Source organism: Temnothorax americanus, unplaced genomic scaffold, assembly GCF_048541705.1.
Source record: "Temnothorax americanus isolate GAGA-0224 unplaced genomic scaffold, ASM4854170v1 Scaffold34, whole genome shotgun sequence".
Lineage (NCBI taxonomy): Eukaryota > Metazoa > Arthropoda > Insecta > Hymenoptera > Formicidae > Temnothorax > Temnothorax americanus.
Window position 1 is genome coordinate 1,308,424 of NW_027509485.1, and position 15,147 is coordinate 1,323,570.

Here is a 15,147-nt window from a genome sequence, read left to right on the forward strand (position 1 = left end):
TAAATTTCTATTGATTTTCATACTACTTACTGTTTATCAGCAAGATATATTTGGCTTTTATCGTATAAAATCGTATAATATTATACATATAGATGTACTAGACTGCCAACTCTCTTGAAATACATAGACCTAAAAAATGTTACGTCCATGATTTAGGTAAATTATTGGAAAGCGAAAGAAAAACTAGCTAGAGGATGGGGATATTGAAGGACAGGCAAGTGGATATGTAGGGAAGACTGAGGCACCATGAGCCACGGGGTACCATTGGTCATTGACTGTTTAAGGTAATCCATAATATTTAGGTTGATTTAATTAGTATCATGTGATAGTAATTTCGTTGTCCATACTTCATATTTAGGTGGCAGTCATCAAAGTCCGTAGTCTCGAGACGCACGTGACATAAATGGTTTTCGTGATGCGTAAATTTCTTTTTAATCATTCTCAGTATTATATATGTATATATTTTTTTTAATTGATATAAACATTATAATTTTTTTTTTAATTTCAAGTTTCTAAATTTTTACAATAAATTGTTTATAAACTTTAAAAAATTTTAAGATCATTTAAATCATATAATAACAAACTAGAATTATTTTTAGTGTCATTGTATATAATAGTAGTAGTAGTAGTAGTAGTAGTAATAGCAGTAATAGCAGTAATAGCAGTAATAGTAGTAATAGTTGCATTGTCTGCAATAGCAAATTTTGTGTCCAATTGAATGACCATAACGGAATATGTTATTATAGCTCCAGCAACCTAGAAGAATAAAACTTTATTTAACAGATCCTGCATTATATGTTATTGTGCGAATAAATAAAAATACATTTTTTGCTTACAGAGCATATGAGAGGAATATTGATTTCAAAGAGTCCTAAAGCAGTAAACGTTAAATTCTCATGGACCAGCTGAAGTGAAAAATGCACCACCTAAATAATACATATATAAGTTTATACAAAAGAGTATACCTATCCAAAAATATTTCGTATTTAAAATGTTACATATAAATAATCTTACTTCAGCCCGTAATGATTTATACTCCAGAAAAGCATTGTGCAAAATGATTGCCATTTGCCGAAACTAAACGTATATAACAAAATTAAAATCACGTTATGCCACGCTCTCTTATATCTAACTATAGTAACTATGTTCGCACGCATACCCGATATACACGCACGAATATATGAATATTCAAAACTATTGGTGATATCAAAAAATAATTTAGACAAAAAGCTTCGAGGAGGACGTAAATTGATTTCAAAAGTTTTTTTTTAGCTAAAAGTGCAGCAAAGGTGTAAGATTATCTTTGTTTTATCTCAAACAAAATTATATTATATATAGTTTTAGAAATTTAATTAGACTTCTTAATTTTGTTTTTTATTAAAAAAATTAGCACGTACTGTATAATTAGTGCTAATTACAAAGTGCTCTGTATATTTATAAATAAGCTAATAAATAAAACTCAACTGCATTTCTCGATCGCTGACAAATGTAACTGACGTACAGAAATGGAAGAGCAAAGAAGAATGTCATATGTACATAGCCTATTATTATTTCAATGTCAATGTTTGTTTCTATACTATGATGTATAGTATAAAGGCAAAAAATTACATTAGTTAAACATAGAGTAGACATTGTGAGAAGTTGTAGACTAAAGTTTGTATTTATCTGGTGGTAAAAATAAACTCGTATTAGTAAGAATTACTAAAGAGAATGATAATTTAAATTACAACAGTAATTCATGCTACGCAACATAATTGTATTCAAATCTTCGTATTTTTAGTATATTAGGATGAAATCAACATTCGTAAAAATTATAGTGCTATAAAAATAGAGAAGTTTAATCTTTAAAGAGCCACATTATAAGACGTTATTCTGACAAGAAGAAAAAAAATATTATTTTAATTTATACAAAATTTAGTAGTTACCTAAGAATTTTTGAGACTGCTAATTATAATACAAATTCTGAAGTCAAAATTATCAAATTTAAAATGGCTGAAATCGAAGACCTCTACAGGTTAATTATTAATTGATTATAAATTCATATTTAGGCTGCGATATAATCGATAATTAATAATCAACTGATCAATTGCAGATCAATTGATAAATTGCAGATAACATTATGTTAAAATTACCTTTGTCGCTAAAATATACAATTCATGATGAACATATTGAATCGAACGGAATTTGGTAATTACAGCATTGTTGCATTTATTAAATAATAAATTTGAGCTTGTGGTAAAATCAATATGAGAAACCGATAAGTTTTCCCTCGAATGCTGTACTGCGATCTTATTCAATTCGCGAGATCTCAGATATACATCGTATATGTGATGACTGAATAACCCATTTGTAATTAATATGCACGTTCGGCAGTACCAGTTAAACATGGAGAAGGGTATATCTTCAAATAAATTAGTGTAAGCGATTATATCGTACAAGGTTTTCATCGTATCCAATAATGCTATTTTCACGGTCACGATGTCCTGTAGATGCGCGAGAAAAATATCATTATTTGTGAATCGTGCACCGTACGACCTGAAATATGAAGCAACCAAACCGATTATAATAAAATATAATAGATTATGACTACTTATAATAGGATACAGTTATGCAATAAGGAACCAAGCGCCATTGTCGTGATTTTTAATTCTGCATTGCCAAGTGATCACAAATTGAACAAGAGATTTTCTAAAAATCCATATAACACATAGAATTGTATTTGAAAAAGATTATAGTTTGGTAATTATATTTGACGTTGGCATGTATTATAACACGTTGGCACAGAATTTTGTTTCTATTTCGCAAAATTTATTCTAGCGGAATAGTAAGGTTTTGAAATTGGTTCTGCATGGCAGAATGCGTCCAATATACAATCTATGATCTTGTAAATATTGATTTCAAAATAATTAAATAGCGTGTAATAACGACGGTACAAAAAATCTTTAAATGTCAAATGATTAATGAAAAAATTATTATTAGCCATAATTTATTGCATATAAGAAAATTATTATATTTACAATATTTTTATTAGACGACTTTGCGCTCTTTGTCTTAAGCAAACATAATGTAATGAGAACATTAAATATCTCTATTATGTCTCCAATGACTTAAAAACTTTGTATTTAAATGTAGCGCGTTTAAAGATATATTTAACAAAATGTCAACAAATTTATTATACCTACATATATCTTATTAGAAATTTTAATGATATAAAGAGTGAGATCGAGTATTAATTAAATTTTGTGATGTAATTATATATACAACAATCAATTTCTTTAATACACTTTAAGTTACAAAGCTGAATCTGTGATAAATTTTGCTTTTTAATAACAGCTGATAAAACTTGACTTTACGAATTAAAGAATTATTATCTTATTTTGCATTAATTATAAGTATATATAACCAAATATGCTTTATATAAAGATTTTCACTACACACATACATATATATATATATATATATATATATATATATATATTGTATATATATATATATATATATTCGTCGAGCGCGCGCGATTAATGACGCTTGATATAATTATATATAAAATTATATAAAGACTTGAATAATATATAATTATTTAACAAAAAGAACATACTCAAGTATGGAATCTATGACAAACGTCTCTTGGCGAGGGAAAACAAATTGTTTTGGATGAAATAGGGATGTGCTCAGTATAATCAGCACTAATAGAACCTTCAAGGAATATGTTAACCCTATCAAAAACTTTACGGCAAAACGTTGCTTGCAATGATCATTAGATAAACAATTGATTGTCCAAGAGTTTTGACTCAAGAAAATGACCAATATCACAAGAAGCGCAAGATTATATAATCTATTTATGTAACTCGACAGATTGATTCCCAGGAAACGCGAAACTTTTTCCAAAAATTCACTTGTAGAAACTAAAAGTTGCTTTTTCTTTCGATCCATTGTAGTATATAAGTTATTCTGAAAATTTTTGATTGGATTTATTTAAACACACAAGCTAAAGATATAACAATTACTTTATCATTAATATCCGTTGAACACGATATATTTACCTAATTTTTATTTGATTTTGAACAATTCTGTTTATCGTATTTACTGTTGTACAACTTATACGTGCGTCTCAGAAATTCTACTGACACATTGTACATGGGGGTCTATGATTTTATCGTTACTTTCAATCGTAGCGTTTTATTGATCGCTGATGAGAAAATAAATACGCATTATCGTAACACAACGCGTTAACATGTAATAGCATGAGTTATATTGCGATGAAAATTGCTTTTTGCTTTTATGGTCGACATATATGTAATAAAGGTTTGTTCTTTTTTAAAGAACTTCCTGAATTGGCGCATATTAGTGCAATAAGTTAGAGTAAAACAAATATGCTTGTCCTACTCTAATTTATAATATATATCTATTTTATTTTAAGTACAACGCAAGTGTACACTATATATTAGCACAAATTAATTAGACTCTTTTAAATTCATTGAAGAGAAAAATAAAAGATCAGTGTCCAGAATATCTAAATGGTTTTAAAAAGATTTTTCAGCAAACACCAACTAACAGTAACATCGCGTCATTATTATTATGTCTCATGTTATTATTAGTTGGTGTCCGCTAAGTTATTTTAATGGACAAAACAATTAGCAGATAAAATACAATTTGCAAATTTACTGAAATGTGTTCTTATTTATATTATTGTAATTATTTAGCCTGTTATTTATATTATTGTTAAACGAAGAAAAATGTGAAAAAACTAATTGATGTTGAAACTAGAAGTAACTTTAAGATTTTTGACAACTGAAGATTCTTTGAAAAATTGGCTACGGCTGGATACCCTACATTAATTAAATATAATTATTAGTATTATATACATTTTTTTAATAGATGTAGACATCATAATTTCTATTTTAATTTCAAGTTTTTAAATTTTTATAAATTGCTTATAAGCTTTTAAGAATTTTAAGATCATTCAAATTATGCGATAACACACTTGTAAAATTATTTTTGATGTGATTCTATGTAGTAGTAATAGTAGTAACAGTAGTAGTAGTTGCATTGCCTGCATTAATAAATTCTTGGTCAAATTCAATGATTATAACTACATACGTTGCTACAGCTCCAGCAACCTAGAAAAATAAAACTTTATTTAACACGCAGCATTATATTATTGTGCGAATAAATAAATGTATATTTTTTACTTACGGAACACATGAGAGGAATATTGATTTCAAATAGCCCTAAAGCAGTAAACGTTAAATTCTCATGGACCAGCTGAAGTGAAAAATGCACCACCTAAATAATACATATTTAAGTTTATACAAAAGAGTATACCTATCCAAAAATATTTTGTATTTAAAATGTTACATATAAATATAATCTTACTTCAGCTCGCAATGATTTATACTCCAGGAAAGCATTGTGCAAAATGATTGCCATTTGCCTAAACTAAAAGTAACAAAATTAAAATCACGTTATGCCACGCTCTCTCATCTAACTATGTTCGCATGCACACCCGACACACATGCGCACAAATATATAAATATTTGAAACTATTGGTGATATCGAAAAATATTTTAGACAAAAAGCTAGATGGCTTCGAAAACGACGCAATCTGATTTCAAAAGTTTTTTTTAGCTAAAAATGCAGAAAAAGTACAAGATTACCTTCGTTTTGCTTCAAAATGAAATTATATTATGTATAGTTTAGGTCTACTTAATTCGTTTTTTATTAAGATTTAGAAGAGGAAAATTAACACATACTATATACAATTGATGCGAATTACGGAGTGCTCTGTATATTTATAAATAAGCAAGTAAATAATAATACTCAACTGCATTTTTCAATCGCTGACAAATGTAACTGACGTACAGAAATTGAAGAGCATAGAAGAGTGCATAGAAGACTACAAAGTATAATTCTTTTATTATTTGGATGATGCCACGGTTTGATATTATATAATAATATCCTATATAAAAATTATTAATTATTGAAGTCAAACCTAGAGCAAATATTATGAGAAGTGGTAGACTAAAATTTGTATTTATCTGGGGGTAAAAATAAACTCGTATTAGTAAGAATTACTAAAGAGAATAATAATTTGAATTATAACAGTAATTCATGCTATACAACATAATTGTTTTCGAATCTTCGTATTTTTAGTATATTAAGATGAAATCAACATTCGTAAAAATTGTAGTGCTATAAAAATAGAGAAGTTTAATCTTTAGATAGCTACATTATAAGACGTTATTCTGACAAGAAAATAAGAAATATTATTTTAATTTATACCAAATTTAGTAATTAAGAATTTTTTAGATTGCTAATTATAATACGAATCTGAAATCAAAATCATCAAATTTAAAGTAGCTGGATTTGAAGGCCTCTACGGGTTAATTGTTAATTGATTATAAATCCATAGTTTGAGCTGCGATATGACGAATAATTAATAATCAATTGATCAATCGCAGATCAATTAATAAATTGCAGATAACATTATGTTAAAGTTACCTTTGTCGCTAAAATATACAATTTATGATGAATATGTTGAATCGAACGGAATTTGGTAATTACAGCATTGTTACATTTATTAAATAGTAAATTTGAATTTGCGGTAGAATCAATATAAGAAATCGATAGGTTTTCCCTCGAATGCTGTACTGCGATCTTATTCAATTTGCGAGATCTCAGATATACATCGTATATGTAATGACTGAATAGCCCATTCGTAATTAATGTGCACATTCTGCTGTACCAGATAAACACGTTAAGACATATATGTCCAAAATGTATATGATTGTCAGTGATTATATTGTACAAGGTTTGCATCACGTCCAATAATGCTATTATTGCGGTCGCGATGTCCTGCAGATGCGCGAGGAAAATATCTTTGTTTGTGAATTGTGCGCCGTACAATCTGAAATATAAAGCAATCGAATATAGCTAGAATAAAATAATGTATTTATTGGGTTTAATAGAACATAATAGATATTATGAGCAATAGAATGCAATTGTGCAATAAGGAACCAATCGCCATATTTATGTGCGATTTTTAGTTCTGCATTGCCAGATGATCATAAACTGGAGATTTTCTGTAAAAACGCATATGACACGTGGAATTGTATTTGAGGAAGATTATAGCCATTATATTTGAGATAACGTTGGTACAGAATTTTATTTCTAATATATTTTGCGGAATTTATTCTAGCGGAAAAGTTTTTGGAATTATATAGTTCCACATTGCGGAGCTGCGTCCAATATACTGTCTAGATCTTGTAAATATTGACCTAAAAAAAAAAAGAAAGTGGTAGTATTATACCTCGAAAAAACCTAAGTAACAAGTGGTAGATCTTTATATCTCGAAAAATCTCGAAAAAATCTAAGCAGTAGTATCTTTATTTCCGAAAAATTATAACCCAAGTGATACACGTCACAAAATTATGTTACCTTATCAAAAAAAAGAGTCGCGCTTCAAGTGATCTATTACAATTACAAAAAAGAAATGATATCTCTTTAAGTTAGAGCGCCAATTACAGAGAGAACATGTATATTGCTTTAAAAAATAATTGTTGCACTACATTGAAAAATCTTTACATTGTGTCAATTAGAAAAGAATGTATAATAACAATTTTATAAGATTAAACAATTTTATTTAAATTTAACAAAGGAATACAAGATATTTAAATACAAAGTTATTTACATGTGTATTTTTTAATGGCCACAAAGAATTACAGAAGTAACAGTACAAAATAAAAATATTTTATTAAAATACATAAATTTTTCTTGTAAAAAAACTTGGCGCTGCTAGACCTCGAAATTTTAAATAAATAAATAAACTTATTCTATACTTAATTATAAGCCGCATTATCCGCCGTCCGCGTAGTCACGCACACCCATATCACTCACTCCCACATCCACGCTGATAATCATTTAATATTACTCCCATTGTATTCTTCTCTGAATTATTTTTATTTATTGTTGTTTTTATTTATTTATAAAAGGTCTAGCAGCGCCAAGTTTTTTTACAAGAAAAATTTATGTATTTTAATAAAATATTTTTATTTTGTACTGTTACTTCTGTAATTCTTTGTGGCCATTAAAAAATACACATGTAAATAACTTTGTATTTAAATATCTTGTATTCCCTTGTTAAATTTAAATAAAATTTTTTAATCTTATAAAATTGTTATTATACATTCTTTTCTAATTGACACAATGTAAAGATTTTTCAATGTAGTGCAACAATTATTTTTTGAGGCAATATACATGTTCTCTCTGTAATTGGCGCTCTAACTTAAAGAGATATCATTTCTTTTTTGTAATTGTAATAGATCACTTGAAGCGCGACTCTTTTTTTTGATAAGGTAACATAATTTTGTGACGTGTATCACTTGGGTAATTTTTCGGAAATAAAGATACTACTGCTTAGATTTTTTCGAGATTTTTCGAGATATAAAGATCTACCACTTGTTACTTAGGTTTTTTCGAGGTATAATACTACCACTTTCTTTTTTTTTAGGTAACAACATATATACACTACTATACGTGTACTTGGCGCCTTTTTTTACCTTTTTTTAAAAAAGGTAATTTTGTGCGGATATCACGCCTTTTTGTAGTATATTACGCATTGTATAAACAGTATGTACAGGATAAAGCTATTTGGAGGTATAATACTACCACTTTGTTTTTTTCGAGGTAACAACATAACAGGGTAACAACATAATACATATACACTATTATGCGTGTACTTGGCGCTCATTTTACCTTTTTTTTAAAAAGGTAATTTTGTACGGATATCACGCCTTTTTGTAGTGTTACGCAACTTAATCTTATAAACAATATATCTTATAATTTCATAAACCGTATATAATACAAGGTATGAAGCTAAAAGTGTTACGGATTATTATTTCTAAAGAAAACAACAATTTAATATTTTGCTCAGTTTTTTAAAAATAATAATCTGTAACCCTTTTAGTTGTACACCTTGTATATATTTTTCAATTTCAACATAAAACATAATCGCAATAAAGCATGATTAATGTTAATAAGTCGTTAACTGTAAAATTCTTTATTTATTTTTATTTGCGTGTCTTACTGAATGTTGTTCGCAACTGTATATGCACCGATATCTTCAGGTATCGATATTTTTGATAATTATTTTTACGTCAGACATAATTTTAATTCATCCAATTTTTATTATGTCTAAACATAATTTTTGTCCAATTTTTATTATGTCTAGACATAATTTTAATTCAGCGATTTTTATTATGTCATGACATAATTTTAATTCTGCCGCTAGGGAAATTTTAAGTCGATTTTTATGAATCAAGCTTGAATTCAATGTTTAGGTGTCCCAGGTTGCCGATGACGAGGTCCACATAGCGCGCTCTATAGTTTTCGGTGTCCAGGTGTATTAATACCTTGAATTTGATGGCCACGTGTTCCAAGTTGCCGATGACGAGGTCCACATAGTGCGCTTCGTAGTTTTCGGTGTCTACATGTATTAATACCTCGAATTCGATATCTACGTGTCCTACATTGGGTGCGTTCAGCCGATACTTTGCTAGCCTAGCAATCGTGAGCAGTCGCTCGTTTTTGCTCGTTTCCTCTTTTTTGACTTACTGGATTAAAAAGAGAAGAAACGAGCAAAAACGAGCAACTGCTCACGATTGCTAGGCTAGCGGAGTATCGGCTGAACGCACCCATTCAGATTTAAAGTTATTAATACACCTAGACACCAAAAACTATGAAGCGCATTATGTGGACCTCGTCATCAGCAACCTGGGACACCTAGACATCAATTTCAAGGTATTAATACACGTAGACACCGAAAACTACGGAGCGCACTATGTGGACCTTGTCATCGGCAACCTGGGACACCTAGACATCGCATTCAACGTACGATTACACCTGGACACCGAAAACTATGAAGCGCATTATCTGGATCCCGTCATCGGCAACCTGGGACACGTGGACATCGAATTCAAGATATTAATACACGTAGACACCAAAAACTACGGAGCGCACTATGTGGACCTCGTCATCGGCAACCTGGGACACGTAGACATCGAATTCAACGTATTATTACACCTGGACACCGAAATCTATGAAGCGCATTATCTGGATCCCGTCATCGGCAATCTGGGACACGTGGACATCGAATTCAAGATATTAATACACGTAGACACCAAAAACTACGGAGCGCACTATGTGGACCTCGTCATCGGCAACCTGGGACACGTAGACATCGAATTCAACGTATTATTACACCTGGACACCGAAAACTATAAAGCGCACTATCTGGACCTTGTCATCGGCAACCTGGGATACATAGACATCAAATTCAAGCTTGATTCATAAGAATCGACTTAAAAATTCCCTAGCGGCACTTTCTGCCAAGCATAGAGAACCTACTTTTCCGTTGACTCAATATTTATTATATATATACCTAATTTTTACTTAAATAGAAATCTTCCTCCTGACCGATAAGTTTATCGACCTAATTTTGAAATACGCGCGCGATATCGAAACTGGCGATACCTGCGCCGCCAGCGTCGAAAAAGTGAAAAGGACGTTTCTCTGATAATCATAATAATATTGAATGAGAGCGTTAGGAGTATCTTAAAAATAAATTTTCACATTTGGACTTTGCGTCGCAATATCTCCGCTCGTAAGGCACGTAGCGGAATATTATGAGAGAAACCCCCTCCCTAATTGGACCCCAAGCTATCGATCAAGCCTACTTAGACTTGATCCGTTCACTCGTTGTCGAGATCTCAACATCTCGGGTACTCGCAACCCGTCGCGTCGCGTAAAAGAGTCACGGTCGGTCTCGCTCCGCGTGTACTTGGCGCGAGACACTACCGTGTCTCTTGATATTGATTACAAATTACTGAAAAAGTTTGTGATTTAGGCGGCACGAAAAATCTCCAAATGTCAAATGATTATAACGATAAATACATTACCGCTCATTAATTTCAATACACCTCCAGATTCGTTGATTTCTCTGTAAAGGATGAACATATGATACGTGTGTTTTGCACAGAAATGAATCCACTTGTTGTTATAAACACTTCACTTGCATGCATCGTATTTTTATACATTATTTAATTTGATCTTACGCGCGTATTTTCTTATTTATTTCCAGGGATCAGACAATTTCCGGCTGTTAGCCGCTGTTTCTTCGAAAACTACACAGTTTTCAAAGATTTTTATATAAATAATATATAAAAATACGATGCATGCAAGTGTCGGAAGTAATTATAACAGCAGGTACATTTATTTTTGTGTAAAACACATATCATAATAATAATAATAATAAACTTTATTAACGAGTAATAAACTTTTTAACGTACAAAAAGAAAAGAAAAACAAGAACAATACAATAAAATTAAAATTGTACAACACATAATATGGAGAACATTCAGGTTACAAGAGTAGACGAGAAAAGTTTTTGTTTAAAAGTTAATACAGAGCCACCAAAAGAGTCAACCCTATTGGAGAAATTACTTGCAGATATTATTAGCCTATTTACACAAAAATTTGCGCTATACAAAGTACGGTGATACCCGATGTGGAAGATGGAGTACTGTCTTAATTCTCTAGTCGGGATGTTAAAATAGATATACGTTCCAACAAATCCGGACAATCAGTAGAGTGATTGAGAAGCTTAAAAATAAATGTGAGGTCAAAGGTTAGTCTCCTCTACTTTCTAACGATAGCAGATTTAATCTATCTAATATAGTGCAGTAGTCATGGCAAGTAATTGACATGGGATTACCTAGCCGATAAGCAGCCATACGCAGGAATTTGTGCTGCACACGTTCAATCAATAGCTGATGGCATTTAAAATACGGAGACCAAACTATGGAACAGTATTCTAACTTGGGGCGAACTAACGTACAGTATAATAATTTTAAAGTGGTTATATTCTTAAAAAATCTACCTCATTGGAGGATGAATCCAAGCGTTCTTTAAGCAGATAAAACTATTGATTGTATATGTGTATTAAATGATAAGATAAGACCCCGAGATCTCGAGCTTCGCGCACTGCTGCAATGAGAGAGGTAAACCATCAAGAGTATAGTTATATAATTATGAGAATTACGTCTATGAGTAAAATGAATAACAAAACATTTAGAGGCGTTAAGCCGAAGACAGTTCCTCCTACGCCAGGCCTCAAGTTCAAATAAGTCATATTGTAATAAAAGTGCATCAGCAGGTCCATTAATCCGACGGTATAATTTAAGGTCATCAGCATACAATAAGAAGAAGCAGAATTTAATAAAAGCAGCTATGTCATTAATAAATAAAAATAAATAAAAGAGGGCCAAGATGTAAGCCCTGCGGCACTCCAGACAAAACATTTATACTTCTGGAAAAGCTATTATTAAATTTTATGACTTGAGACCTGTTTGATAGGTAGCAGGATATCTCAACGCAAAAGAGAACCTCCGAACCCTAGAAATCGAAGTTTACATATTAATATTGTATGATTAACTAAGTCAAAGACTTTTCTAAAATCGGTCTAAACTGAGTCAACCTGAGATCCACTCTCAACAGCAGAAATTAAAAAATTGTAATAATTAACAAGATTTGTCGTCGTCGAGCGTCCCGGTACAAATCTATGTTGTTCTTTTATAATAATGTTTTTATAATAATCGTTTTCAAGCAACAATATCTTCAAAGATTTTCGGCATAATATTTTATTTACACATAGGATCATGTTCATCCTTTACAGAGAAATCATCAAATCTGGGGGTGTATTGAAATTAATGACCGGTGGTGTATATTATTATCAGTTATTGCATACTTATTGCATATGAGAAGATTATTTACAATATTTTTATAAGAAAACTTTATTGCTTTGTCTTAAATAAACATAATGTAATGAAAGCATTAGATATGTCTCTTTTATGTCTCTAATGACTTAAATACTTTGCATTTAAACGCGGCGCACTTAACGATAGATATACTTAACAAAAAAAAATGCCAACAAATTTATTATACATATATAATTATTTTATTAGTAATTTTAATGATAAAGGGTAAAATCGATTATTAATTAATTAAATGATTATATATACGATAATCAATTTACGTTACTTTACGAATTGAAGAATCGTTATCTCATTTAGCATTAATTATAAGCATATATGTATAATTAAGTACTTAATTAAATGTCTAATTTTATATTCAATTTTAGGCAGCTAATCTTTTAAATATGCTTTTTAGAAGTATTTTTTTTAACGGTATGTTTTAACGGTATTTTAAAATTAGTATAGATATTTGTGGAAAGATTTTCACTATATGTATAAAAGTATTATAAGCTTGGTTGCATACACTTTAGGGTGTTATTTTATCCCGCAACTATGTATCTTCGTCGAGCGCACGCGTTCAGTTTGAGCCCCGAGTAAACAGTCATGAGTCACATATTAATCACGAAGTACAAAACAGAAGATTTTAATTAGGGATCGAATTTCTAAAAATCTTTTCTTAGTTGGTGCTTACGTCATAGAAGGAATATATATACTCCCTGAATTTCATGTTTCGAGATTTAGGGCTAGGCGTTGATAAGTCAGTCAGTCAGTCAGTCCAGGACATTTGTTTATACATGTATACTTATATAGATTTGACAAAAAAAACTTACTCAAGTATGGAATCGATGATGAACGTCTCTTGGCGAGGGAAATCAAATAGCTTTAGACGAAATAGAGATGTGCTCAGTATAATCAGCGCTAATAGAATCCTCAAGGAATACACTAACATCAGAAAATTTACGGTAGAACGGCACTGATATTCATTTTTACACTCATAACTTGCATGATTGTAAAAAATGACCAATAGCACAAAAAGCGCAAGAGTATTTAATCTGCCTACGTAACTCGACATATTGATTCCCAGGAGACGCACAACTTTTTGGAAAGATTTACTCGTAGAAACTAGAAGTTGCGTTTTCTTTGAATCCATTGGAGTATATAAATTTTTCTGAAAATTTTGAATTGGATTTATTGAGAGAGGCAAATTAAAAGGTATTAATTTATTATTAACATCCGTCGAACACGATGTATTTACTTTATTTTATAGACAATTCTGTTTATCGTATTCACTGTTATACAATTTATACGTACGTGTCAGAAATTATACTGACACATTTATAGCTTTCAATCATAGCGCTTTATTGATCGCCAAGAAACTAAACGTGCATTATCGTAACACGTTATACGTGGGGGGGGGGGGTCTATGATTTTATCGTTACTTTCAATCATAGCGCTTTATTGATCGCTAAGAAACTAAACGTGCATTATCGTAACACGATGCGTTAACACGTAGCATTAGTTATATTGCGGTGGAAACTTTTCGATTTTATGATCAAAATATATGTAATAAATTTATTAGTTAATTTGTTATGTACGCGTGTACACGCGCGTTAAAATATAGTCACATGAAAAAACTATTGAACAAAACACAATGTTTTTTTCCATATAGTTTAACTTTAAATTTCAAGTGAAATCTTATTTCATAATATTTGCATAATTGTTAAAACGCATATTATATTAAGACACGCATGCATGCTAATATTGCGCGATATGTAATTTAATAAGAAGCAATTCTAAAACGAAAAAATTTAATAGTTTGTATTATTATAACAAGATAATTATTTAAAAATGAATCACTTTTTAGATTGCACAATAATATTTCTCTACAAATTTTTACTTCTATAATAATAAATAATAAAATTTAAAAAATGTATGAAAATATATTTAGGTTTTTATTCGTATTCATAACCATTATCGAAAAATTCGCCCTCGGATGTTGCATGAGACTCGAGTATCTGTCTAATATGAGACATTCCTGTAGCATCAGATTCTTCTTCATCAAGGTAATTGTTATTATCATATACTGCAATAAAAATGAATAAGTAATAAAGTCTATGCAGGACATTTAGTACTACTATGATAATCCATGATAAGATAAAGATAGTTTAAAGCTTTCTTCAGATAATGATTACACCATTGCCTAATTAACCGCCTTATTGCTTCGTCTAATGGAGAGAAGAATGGAAGATGGCGCCAGTGGACAGATTCTATTTAAAACGCGAGCATGTCCACTTTCAGGCTTCTCTCTGATGGTAGCATCACAGATATTCGATAAAGA

General features: G+C 30.4%; 1 protein-coding gene across 1 annotated transcript; it reads right to left on the reverse strand.

Moving 5' to 3' along the window:
- Nucleotides 1–543: 543 nt before the first annotated feature.
- Nucleotides 544–14,123, reverse strand: LOC143901491 (uncharacterized). Its single transcript, XM_077413854.1, has 13 exons — nucleotides 14,065–14,123; nucleotides 13,640–13,977; nucleotides 6,502–6,907; nucleotides 5,826–5,896; nucleotides 5,377–5,439; nucleotides 5,197–5,286; nucleotides 4,044–5,120; nucleotides 3,599–3,951; nucleotides 2,133–2,535; nucleotides 1,465–1,665; nucleotides 1,015–1,077; nucleotides 837–926; nucleotides 544–756 (listed from the first exon to the last, which is right to left on the reverse strand). The coding sequence occupies exons 8-13, from the start codon at nucleotides 3,931–3,933 to the stop codon at nucleotides 544–546; spliced, it is 1,305 nt and encodes a 434-aa protein (XP_077269980.1). The 5' UTR covers nucleotides 3,934–3,951; nucleotides 4,044–5,120; nucleotides 5,197–5,286; nucleotides 5,377–5,439; nucleotides 5,826–5,896; nucleotides 6,502–6,907; nucleotides 13,640–13,977; nucleotides 14,065–14,123.
- Between the last annotated feature and the right edge of the window lie 1,024 nt (nucleotides 14,124–15,147).